This window comes from Chiloscyllium plagiosum, chromosome 6 (genome assembly GCF_004010195.1).
Source record: "Chiloscyllium plagiosum isolate BGI_BamShark_2017 chromosome 6, ASM401019v2, whole genome shotgun sequence".
NCBI classification, from domain to species: domain Eukaryota; kingdom Metazoa; phylum Chordata; class Chondrichthyes; order Orectolobiformes; family Hemiscylliidae; genus Chiloscyllium; species Chiloscyllium plagiosum.
The window spans coordinates 82,935,140-82,947,221 of NC_057715.1; the positions used below are offsets into that span (position 1 = coordinate 82,935,140).

At 39.3% G+C, this 12,082-nt stretch overlaps 1 protein-coding gene across 2 annotated transcripts in view; it reads left to right on the plus strand.

Moving 5' to 3' along the window:
- The window catches only part of lnx2a (ligand of numb-protein X 2a), a 111,611-nt gene extending 109,031 nt beyond the window's left edge, over positions 1-2,580 (plus strand). For both annotated transcript variants that reach the window (XM_043692005.1, XM_043692006.1), the window contains exon 10: positions 1,135-2,580. In XM_043692005.1, coding sequence (XP_043547940.1) covers positions 1,135-1,270 — 136 coding nt within the window. In that variant the 3' untranslated portion in view covers positions 1,271-2,580. The remainder of the gene's footprint in view (positions 1-1,134) is intronic.
- The last annotated feature ends 9,502 nt before the right edge of the window (positions 2,581-12,082 follow it).

Genomic DNA, 12,082 nt, shown 5'->3' on the forward strand with positions numbered 1-12,082 from the left:
CTGCCGGCCCCCACTTCCCCCCACTCCCAAAACCCGTCCAATACTGTCACCCTTCCTCCCCATCCGCCCCCAACCCCGTTGAATACCGCCCACTGTGCCCCCCGCCCTGTCTCCGTGCAGCCAGACTGGACACCAACAACAAGACTGCTGCTGCTGCCTTTTCGGGTGGAGGGGGTCACTCTCCAAGTAGCACACACACAAATGTTTACTGCAACGTTTTGACAGGTTCGACCTTTGCCCTGTACAGGGCAATGTTGGAGTGATTATCTGGGGAAGAGGGGTTTAGTGTACACCCCTGTGTAGAACTCTAGGGAAAGTGTGTGGGGGGAGAGCGAGAGGGCAGGAGGTCAGTCATTTGGAGACAGTGCCTGGGCTCCCATCAATGTCCAGGACTGTTCTTGGCAGCATTTCATTAAGCCAAGTTTGTTTTTAATCCCTGTAAACAAAAAGTGCGATTACTGTTGGAAACATGTATTTGATCTAATGTTTCTATCGGGATCTCAAGTTCTCCTTTGGATAATCTGATATTCGGATAATTGATATTCTTCTGTACTTATCTATGCTAGATAAGTATATAAGGGACAAAACAATGGAAGATTATGCCATTGGGGTAGAGGAAGTCAGATGAAGTTAGCATTGTGTATAAATACCAGAATAGACAGATTGGCCAGAATGCCCTATTTCTATGTAACTGTTCATATTTTCCCAAGTTATATGTTTCTTTTCAAATTTAAAGATTAACCTATCATTTCAGTGTGGGTAAAAAAGCATTTTCAATTCTGCTACTAAAGTGTGTTAGATATACGTAGGAACTGAATTTGTATGGTGAGCAGGATTTCCAAACAACTATCACCCACTGTACCAGTAAGAATCTGTGTAGCATTATCACTGACTGGAATTTTTAGCAGGACATTAGTTTGGAAGTGACCACACAGATGCCAGAAAACAACGGGAATCAACTAATCAGTAAATGCACCTATATTTCTAAATCAGTCCAGAGTAGCCAATAGAATTACATTATCTATTTGGAAGCTGAGTGCAGTTGTTAGTATTCTTACAATGTTCCAACCTGTCATTCCTTATAAATTATTAGGTTTCACGGGTATTTATTTTTGTTTGTTCTCTTCCTCATAGGTGTGGTGATATGATTATAGCAGTGAATGGACTCTCAACAACAGGGATGAGTCATTCAGCTCTCGTCCCAATGCTGAAAGAGCAACGAAACAAAGTTACATTAACAGTGATATCATGGCCTGGAAGCCTTATTTAAATTAAGCCAAATGATTAAGAATGATTATTGTGAAAGAACATTGGATTCATTTATTAAAAGGTTCACTGAGTATTTTTTTTATCAATCAGTGACCAGCAGGATATAAAACTACAATATATTCTTTTTGTAAATTTTGAAAATATTTACATTTGGAGCTCAAATCATGTGATCAGCTCATCTATTCAACATTTTAAAATCAATAGCCCTTATTCATAATAAGTAAAGATAATCTGATTCATGGTTACAAGAAATTATGTAATCAAACACTATCATTACCGACAGATCTAAAAAGCCTTACCAGCTGAACAAGTTTTAGACAGCCACAGCCCAGCACAATGATCTTCGAACATCTTATTACCATGAATACAGTTTTTGTGTAAAATGCATTTTAATAGCAGACTTTAGCGTATGTTTTAATTTATTTTGTGGAATTTTGCTAATGTTTAAGGTGCACTTATTTTCTACTACAGCACACATTTGTTGAAGTGAAATTGTTAGCAACACTTGCATTGAAAGCTCTAAGGTTCTGAAGTAGGCTGTTTGGTGTAGGATATGTGTCTATTTGAGATATTCAGATGCACACAAGTACTATATCCAATTTCAATATAGAATGCTTTTGAGGTTCAAAGTCCAAAACTTACTGTCAAGCTATTAAGAGTGCCTTTTTTTTATGTTTTCTATTTTAAACTATCTCTTAAATATTTAGCTGTCTTATTACCTCATTAAAACAATTGGCTTAAAGATATTTGTTGATATATTGAAAGGGAGATTTTACAGTCAAAAACTTTGATCCAAAATAAATACTTCTCAACTATATAAGTTACAGAAAATCTGTTTACTTACTACATCTATTATTTTATTTGATTAAGTTTACTATTTGTAATGTTACTTATAAAATAACCTTTTCATTGGGAAATAAAACAGAAACAGTTGGAAATACAAAGATGTTCAGTCTAGAATGAAAAACGTGGCTTAACATTTGATTAGGGACCTTCAACAGAGCCCACTCAGTTTGAGTTCTGGAGAAGGCCAAAACATTGACGACAGTCAAGAAAGATGTAGATATAGTTCTTAGGACTAAAGATATCAAAGCAGAAATATGGTACTGAGTCAGATGCTGAGCCATGATTGTATTGAATGGAGAAGACGATTTGAAGGGCCAAATGGCCTACTCCAACACCTATTTTCTATGTTTCTAGCGTTCCCATGCAAAATCTAAATCTTTTTTTCATTTTCAGATGCTAATTGGATTTTACTGTTCCAGAATTTTCAGTTTTTATTTCAAACTTTTTACATTCAGGATTTCTTTGTCCATCGTGTAAGATTTTTACAAAAGCAGAATGCAATTGTTGGCTGAACCTTCAGATAGAATCTTGTTGAGGTAATAGGAGTTTGTCTGTCAGCTGCAGAGCCAACAAGAGATCCGCACTGCCTCCTCCAAGGAAGCCCCAAACCCAATCATGCACTAGTAAGGCCACCAGAAAGGGCTGTGGCTACTGATGGAAGATCATTCAGAATCATGGAGGATCCCATAATCAGGTAACTGATTGATTGCTTTGAGGAGTTGTAAGGGAATGGTTGTTTCTAGGGATTGGGCTTTGCAGGAAGAAGGATTGGATGGATCAGAGGCCACTATCTCTGTTGGGCACTGATTCGCCCTGTCAAGGGACAGTCTGCTCCCCGCAGCCAGAAAGAAGCAGCACCACCAAGGTGTCAAGCTGAATGCACAATTGACCCAAAATAAAAGTAAAATGCTGTGAATATTAGAGATCTAAAATGAAAGAAACTGCTGGAGAAACTCAGCAGGTCTGGCACCTTCTGTGGAGAGGGAACCTGAGTTAACATTTCAAGTCAGAACAATTCTGAGGCAAAGTCAAACTGGACTTGAAATGTTAACTTTGGCTTTTTCTACAAACATGCTTTCCAATCATCTATGTTTCTCCAGCACTTTTGATTTTTTTGCACACCTGGCTTGTCAGGAATGTTGCATGGCAACAAGCCAACTTGCAACAGATTAATGCCAACTGGGTCAAGGCCTTTAAGTATCCTTAATTGGCTACTTAAGGGCCTCAATGGTGGCAGGTAGGACAATCAATCATGGACATCACACTGCGGCTTTAATTCAAACAGAAGCAATAACACAACAGGCTTTGCGGTAAACCAACATCTCCTCTAATTAAGTACCCATCCTGACTCCAAGCTTGCCAACTCCATGACTACAAAATTGTACGCTTCGTTGCAGCTGCTTCTTTTAACCCAACTGAACTTAATAAATAACGTGAAAATAATTATTTAAACTTTGTGTTTACTTTATTCACTTACTAGGACCTGGATTGTTGGATATTTAATTGATATATGATATCCTGCTCTTCTCTAATTATATCAGAAAATAGTAGGTGCAAAATAATTCATAATTTCTGAAAGAGAAAATAAACAGGTCCATACTTCAGCAGAATTATCGTTACAAAGGATATTTGAAAGTCCATTTATAGTCCCGAATGAATCAAAGATTGTGCAGTGCAATAGGAAACAGTAGACATCAGAATGTTGACATCTGTCATGAGTTCAAAACATAGCTGTCAAACCAACATTGTTTTTGAAATAAATTGGGAAACTGGCATTTTTCAGTAACAGCTATCATTATACAGTGAAGCAAGTATACAATGCCATCAGATCACATTTACCATCAATACAAAAATTGGATGTGTATCAAAACAGAAATATATCTTGGTAATATGACACCGTGCACTAAAAATAATTTCAGAACAACCTTGATTATCTGAACAAAATGGGCGGGAGTATTTTGTTCAGATAACAGATTGTTTGGATAATGGATTGCGTTTTTACAGGACATTGGGATCTTGTTCGGATAATGCAAAATTCAGATAATTGATGTTTGGATAGTCGAGGTTGCTCTGTACAGAACTGGGTGGTCTCTAACCTCTTGAAGTTTCGGCAGTAGAAATAATACAACAGTAAAGTCCTACTTAAGAAGTTACATAGGTTAGTAAATGACCTGGATACATTGTAAACTTAATTTCATTTCAATTTTCGCAGAGAATGGAAGCACTGTCCTACTCTTAGTGTACTCAGCAAAAATAATACTGCACGTATATGCTTCAGGGGTTGCTACCCCTACTTTGCTGTGGAGCTAATTACAGGGTGCAACCAGAAATTCAACATGACCATGCAAATCGTACATCACATTTTAGCAGTTTGAAACTCGTACCTGGAACAACATTGTCCAATAAAAATCACTAACTAGCCACAGCTATGTCTAAAGTATAACCAGTTTAGCAACATGCCTTAACTTTAGTAGAGAATATCATGTACACAATACTGATAAAGGTACTTCACATGTATCAGTCCTACAACTGTTCATCAAGTACATCGATGACATCATCAGTGCTGCTTCCCACTTTCATCTGGAATTGAAAACGTTCTTCAATTTTGCTTCCTATTTCCACTTTGCTCTCAGCTACATCTTATCCATTTTCAACATCTCTGTTTCCATCTCTTGGGACAGGCTGACCACCAATATCTACTACAAACCCACCGACTCTCACAGTTACCTGGACTATACATCCTCACACCCTACTTCCTGTAAAGATTCCATTCCATTCTCCCAGTTCCTTTGTCTCCATCGCATCTGTTCCGATGATGTCAGCTTCGACAAGCGGGCTTCAGAAATGTCCACCTGCTTCCTGAACTGAGGATTCCACGCCACCATGTTTGACAGGGTCCTTAGCCATGGGCGATCCATCTCCTGCACTTTGGCCCTCACCCTCTCTGTTCCCTCCCACAACAGCGATAGGGTCCCCCTCATTCTCGCCTAACATCCCACCAGCACTCGCATCCAAAATATCCTTAGCTGCCATTTCTGCCATCTGCAGTGGTTTGCCAGTACTACACACACATTCCCATTCCCTCCCTTGTCAATCTCTTGCAGGGACCGTTCCCTCCAGTACCCTCTGCTCCACTCATCCTCCACTCCCTACACTTTCCCACAGCCCCCACAGCATCTTCTCATGCAATTGCAGGAGGTGTAACACCTGCTCATTTATTTACTCCCTGCTCACTATCCAAGATCCCAAACACACCTTCTAAGTGAAGCAGCAATTTACTTGCACTTCATTCAGTCTAGTCTATTGTAACTCACTGTTCACAATGTAGTCTTCTATATATTAGGGAGCCAAAGCACAGATATCATTTATATAAATGATTTGGATGTGAACATCAGAGGTATGGTTAGTAAGTTGGCAAATGACACCAAAATTGGTGGTGTAGTGGACAACCAAGAAGGTTACCTCAGAGGGCAATGGTACCTTAATCAGATGGGCAGGTGGGCCAAGGAGTAGCAGATGGAGTTTAATTTAGATAAAAGTACGGTGCTGCAATTTGGGAAGGCGAATCAGGGCAGGACTTCTAAACGTAATGGTAAGGTCCTAGGGAGTGTTGCTGAACAGAGCTTGGAGTGCAGCTCTTTATTTGAAAGTAGAGTTCTGGGTAGACAGGACAGTGAAGAATACGTTTGGTATGTTTGCCTTTATTGATCAGTGCATTAAGTATAGGAGTTAGGAGATCATGTTGCAGCTCTAAAAGACATATACTCTGTAACGATAAATCTGCTGAGTATGGCCTTTTTTATCTTTCAGAAATTATGAATTATTTTTGCGTCTACTATTTTCTGATATAATTAGAGAAGAGCAGAATATCATATATAGATTAAATATCCAACAATCCAGGTTAGATCACTTCTGGAATACTGAATTCAATTCTAGTCTCCCTGCTAAATGAAGAGTGTTGTGAAACTTGAGAGCGTGAAGAAAAGATTTACAAGCATGTTGCCAGGGTTGGAGCATTTGAGCTATAGAGAGAGGCTGAACAGACTGGGCCTATTTTCCCTGGAGTGTCGGAGGCTGAGGAGTAGCCTTATAGAAGTTTATAACATCATGGGGGGCATAGATAGGATGAACAGCAAAGGTTTTTCCCCCAGGGTAGCGGAGTCCAAAACTAGAGGACATAGGTTTAAGGTGAGGGGGAAAGATTTATCAGGGACCTAAGGGGCATCTTTTTATCACAGAGGGTTGTGCGGGTATGGAATGAGCTGCCAGAGAAGAGTGGATGCTGGTACAATTACAACATTTAAAAGGCATCTGGATGTGTATACAAATAGAAAGGGTTTAGAGGGATATGGGGCACATGCTGGCAAGTGGGACTAGGTTAGGTTTGGATATCTGGTCAGCATGGACGAGTTGGACCAAAGGGTCTATTTCCATGCTGTCCATCTCCATGACTCTATGACTGGGCGACCACTTTGCAGAACACCTATGTTCCGTCTGCAAAAATGACCCTGAGCTTCTGGTTGCCTGTCGAGAACATCAACATGTTCTCTGGCGAGCATCTCAGTCTTGGGCTTGCTACAGTATTCTAGAGAAGCTCAGTGCAACGTAGAAGAACTGCACCTCATTTTCTGCCTGGGGACCTTGCAGTCTTCAGTTTAATAATTTTAGGGCCTGAGCACCTTATCTCATGTCCTTACCCCAAATTCCACACACCAGACCTTGTCATCACATAGACTGCTATTGCGAACAACTCATTGTCAGCTCCTAACCCATGAGCAGCTATTTATTCTCCCAGGCTGATCTTTTACCTGTTCCTTTGTCTGCCCAACCGTTTTTCTCTCTCTCTGGGCTCCATCTCCACTTTTGTTTACTACTTCCCCCTTCATTCACCCCATCTTCAGCATATATACCAACCTTTTCCTTGCTACAATCAGTTCTGAAGGTCACTGAACACAAAATGTTAACTGTTTCTCTCCACAGATGCTGCCAGATCTGCTGAGTTTTTCCAGTAATTTCCGATTTTGTTACTTCACGTTTATTAACTAGCATCTGCCATTGTTCAGTACATTTTTCTTTTCACCAAATTTTGGAATGAATTTAGTGATATGACCACATTATAATGCAGAATCTGGTATTTGTACAGCAATTGTGAATAGTGTTTTGCCTTTATCAGAGTAAGAGCTAAGCGTGTTAACTTGAAAAAACCTAATACACATCATTTTAGCAAATAAGCAGCATTCAAGGAGGTGAAGTCTATAGAACAACCAAAACATTTACATGCTACACTTTTTGTTTTGCTATTTAATCAAAGATGCGTGAAGTCTGAATATTGAGACCACATGATTGAGTGTGACTTTTATTTATTTTATATATACTAACTGAAAATACAGTTAACCACATTCAATTCCCAATTATCCAAAGGTGGATAGTAACTAATGTATTGGTCACCACTGATCCACAGCATTATACAACTCCATAGGTATGATAAAAGGCTTCATTAGTAGTTGAAAATGTGATTATTATTTATCTTTGGGGAAAATTCACTTATAAACTACTTAACACTATGGTATTCTAGAAACAATTGTAATGACTGAAATTTAGATATATTCAGTGTTGTACAGATTAATATGTCTGTAATTGAAGTGATGAAACGCCTTAATACTATCATATTAAAATAAAATATTGTAGTGAAATGGCACAGCACGATTGATTCTTTTCAGAATGCACCAGAGTTTTTGCACCATTCTTAAAATTTTGCAGTTTAATGGTTAGAAAAACTGAATGTTTCAAAAATAATTGTCACTTAAGATGGCTGTTATTTAAGTAGCCAATGTATATTGAAAGCTTGACTTTAAAATACATTTTTATAACTTATAAATTGATTATAGAGAAAAATACCAAAGTGTCAATGTTTGTAGAATAATGAAATCTGGCCGAAAATGTCTGAATAGCAAGAATGGATTAGAATGGCTAAGATGTTCTAATGTTGTGCCATAGCTACTATGAAACACAATTACGTGTTTACAACCCAATAAAATATTGATGAAAGATGTGTACATTGAATTGTTGTTTTATGTGTTTAAATTACAGCATTACACAACAACCAGATTCATTTATTAATGTATTGAGAGTCATATACTAGAATAATATGTGAAAGAGAAGTGTGTGATTTATAACTTAGAAATTTCTAGCCATTTGGCATTATTTCCAATAAAATTCTGCATTTTTTTGAGATGACTATTCTTGTGGTTGAAATTGAAAATGGTGCCACATGTATAATGTAAAATCACAAAACAATCCACTATGGGAGCTCCATTTTCAGCCAGTGCAACTTTGAAACCAGAAATCCCTCTAATAACAAGGCAATTGCTTTCTTATTCCAGAGCATTTATAACACAACCACACTGATAAAGAAACAAATTTACCAATAACAAAAGTCAATGGTAAATTCCAAACTTTCTACTAACAGGTGTGGAGCAGCCAGCCTTGCGTGGGTGCTAAGAAATGATAGTCCAATATTTTAAACAGCTCCAGAAAATGCTGCAATGTGTTGTATGTGTAAGATTCAACCCTGTTAAATCTTAAAATATATAAAAACATTACTCGTGAATGTATATTTCTAATGCTATTGAGAGTTGATACAAATTGTATGTATTTTGAATTTGAGCCTGAATATAGTTAAAACTTACTTCCTTTATTCTAAGCCAGATATTGTTTGACTGGTAGTTAATAACTTCCAAGATTTTCTATAGAAAATCTTATTAAAAATTTGGAATATTTGATAGTACTTCATATTTAAGGGATCATATATGTAATTTCTTATTTTCTGTGTAGCTGTAATTTGTTCTTGCAACAATTGCTTGATATGTTTTTAATGTCTTGCTGTACTTATGTAAAATCATATGTATTCTAATTCTGACGCTGGACACTATGGGCAATTTAGCAAGTCCAATTCACCTAACCTACTTGCACGGAAACAGACCCTTCAGTCCAACTCGTCCATGCTGACCTGATATCCTAAATCAATCTACTCCCATTTGCCAGCACTTGGCCCATATCACTCTACACCCTTCCTATTCGTGTACCCAACTTTCAAATGTTGTAATTATACCAGCCTCCACTACTTCCTCTGGCAGCTCATTCCATACACGCACCACTCTGCGTGAAAAATTTGCCTCTTATGTCCATTTTAAATATTTCCTGCCTCACCCTAAACCTATACCCTATGTAATTCTGGACATCCCAACCCAGGGAAAAGACCTTGTCTATTTACTCTATCCATGCCCCTCATGATTTTATAAACTTGTATAAGGTCACCCCTAAGCCTCTGACGATCCAGGGAGAACAGACCCAGCCTCTTCCTATAGCTAAAACTCTCCAACCCTGGCAACATCCTTTTAAATCTTTTCTGAACCCTTTCAGGTTTCACAACATCCTTCCTATACGAAGGAGACCACAATATTCCAAAAGTGGCCTCACCAATGTCCTGTACAGCTGTAACATGACCTCCCAACTCCTATACTCAGTGCTCTGACCAATAGTTGAAGGCAAACCACACACCTTCCTCACTATCTTATCAACCTAAGACTCCACTCTCAAGCAACTATGAACCTGCATTCCAAGGTCTCTCTGTTCAGCAACACTCCCCAGGACCTTACCATTAAGCATATAAGTCCTTCTCTGATTTGCCTTTCCAAGATGCTCACATTTATCTAAATTAAACTCCATCTGCAACTCCTCGGCCCATTGGCTCATCTGATCAAGATCCCATTGTACGCTGAGGCAACCTTCTTCACTACACCTCCAATTTTGGTGTCATCTGCAACGTTACTAACTATACCTCCTATGTTCACATCCAAATGGCGAAAATCAGTGAAAAGCAACCCTCCACCTTCAGCAACCCTCTGTCTTCCACCTTGGAGCCACTTCTGTGGTATCTTCAGGCTGTGGGAGGAAACCCACACAGACACGAGGAGAATGTGCAAACTCCACACAGACAGTCGCCCGATGGTGGAATTGAACCCACGTCCCTGGTACTGTAAGGCAGCAGTGCTAACCATTGAGCTACCACATTGCTTCAATCAGAGCTAGGTGCGCCATTGTTCGTCAGTTAAATAAACGATTGGGATGTGAATATAGGAGGTATGGTTAGTAAGTTTCCAGTTAACACAAAAATTGGTAGTGTTGTAGGCAGTGAAGAGGATTAACTCGAGTACAATGGGACTCGATCAGATTGGCCAATGGGACGAGGAGTCGCACGTGGAGTTTAATTTAGTGAAATGTGAGATGTTGCATTTTGGTAAGGCAAACCAGGGCAGGGCTTATACAGTTAATGGTCCCTGGGGAGTGTTTCCAAACAAAGAGACCTGGAGTGTAGGTGTATAGTTTCTTAAAAGTGGAGACGCAGGTAGACACAGTAGTGAACAAGGCATTTGGCAAGCTTGCTTTTATTGGTCGCAACATTAAGTAAAGAACTTGGGATGTCATATTGCAGCTGTAGAGGACAGTGGTGAGGCCACTTTTAGAATACTGTATACAATTCTCATTTCCCTTCTACAGGAAGGATGTTGTTAAACTTTAGAAGGTGCAGAAAAGATTTGCAAGGATGTTGCCAGAACTGGAGGGCTTGATTTATAGAAGAGGCTGAATAGGCTGGGATTTTCCTCCCTAGAACATTGGAGACTGAGAGGTGACCTTATAGAGGTTTATAAAATCATAAGGTGTATGGATAGGGTAAATCGCCAGGGTTGAGAGTGTGTTATTGGAAAAGCACAGCATGTCAAGTAGCATCGGAGAAGCAGGAAAATCAGGCTTCAGTCGATTCTCCTCCTCCTCTGATGCTGCCTGATCTGTTGTGCTTTTCCAGCAACTCTGATCTCCAGCATCTACAAACCTCACTGTCTTCTAAATCGCCGAGGTCTTTTCTCTAGGGTGGGGGAGTCCAAAACTAGAGGACATAGAAGTTTAAGGTGAGAGGGGTAAAATTTACAAAGGACCTGAGGAGTAACTTTTTCATGCAGAGGTTGGTGTGTGTGTGTGTGTGTAGAATGAGTTGCCAGAGGAAGTGGTGGAGGCTGGGTACAATTACAGCATATAAAAGGGATCTGAAGGGGTACATGAAAAGGAAGGGTTTAGAGGGATATGGGCCAAATGCTGGCAAATATACAATGGGACTAGGTCAGATTGTGAAGTCTGGTTGATGCAGATGAGTTGGATGAAGGTTCTGTTTCTGTGCTGAATGACTCTATTGTTTTCTTTAATTGAGACAATTAACCATATTTTTAACTGTCAGAGTTTGGATGGCTCTCCAGGGAGAACGGTCACAATTTCTTCAGTCTGTCCTCAAAACTGAAGTTCCTCATTTCTGGAACCATTCTTGTAAATTACTTCTGCAATCTCCTCAGCACTTCACGTCTTTCCTGTAATGTCACGTGCACAACTGTACATAATACTCAAGGTCTAACAGGTGTCTTACACAAGTTCAAAATCACTTCCTTGCTCGTGTACTTTCTCTCCCTACAATCAAGAATATTACATGCTTTTTTAACTAATCTCTTTTTCACGCAGAGAATGGTGTGAGTATGGAATGAGCTGCCAGAGGAAGTGGTGCAGGCTGATACAATTACAACATTTAAAACGCACCTGGATGGGTATATGAATAGGAAAGGTTTAGCGGGTTTTGGGCCACATGCTGGCAAATGGGCCAAGATTTATTTAGGATATCTGATTGGCATGGACAGGTTGGATCGAAGGATCTATTTCCATGCTATACAGTTCGATGACTCTATAAGTCTCTACCTATCTTGCCACATTGAATGAACTGTGCATATGTACGTGGACATGGTCATGGTCCTGCTCCTGTACCCTTTTAGCATTGTAGCACCTATTTTATGTTGTCTTTCAATGTTCTTCTGACCAACACGCATCACCCCATAGTTTTTTACATTGAACCTCCTCTCTACTAACT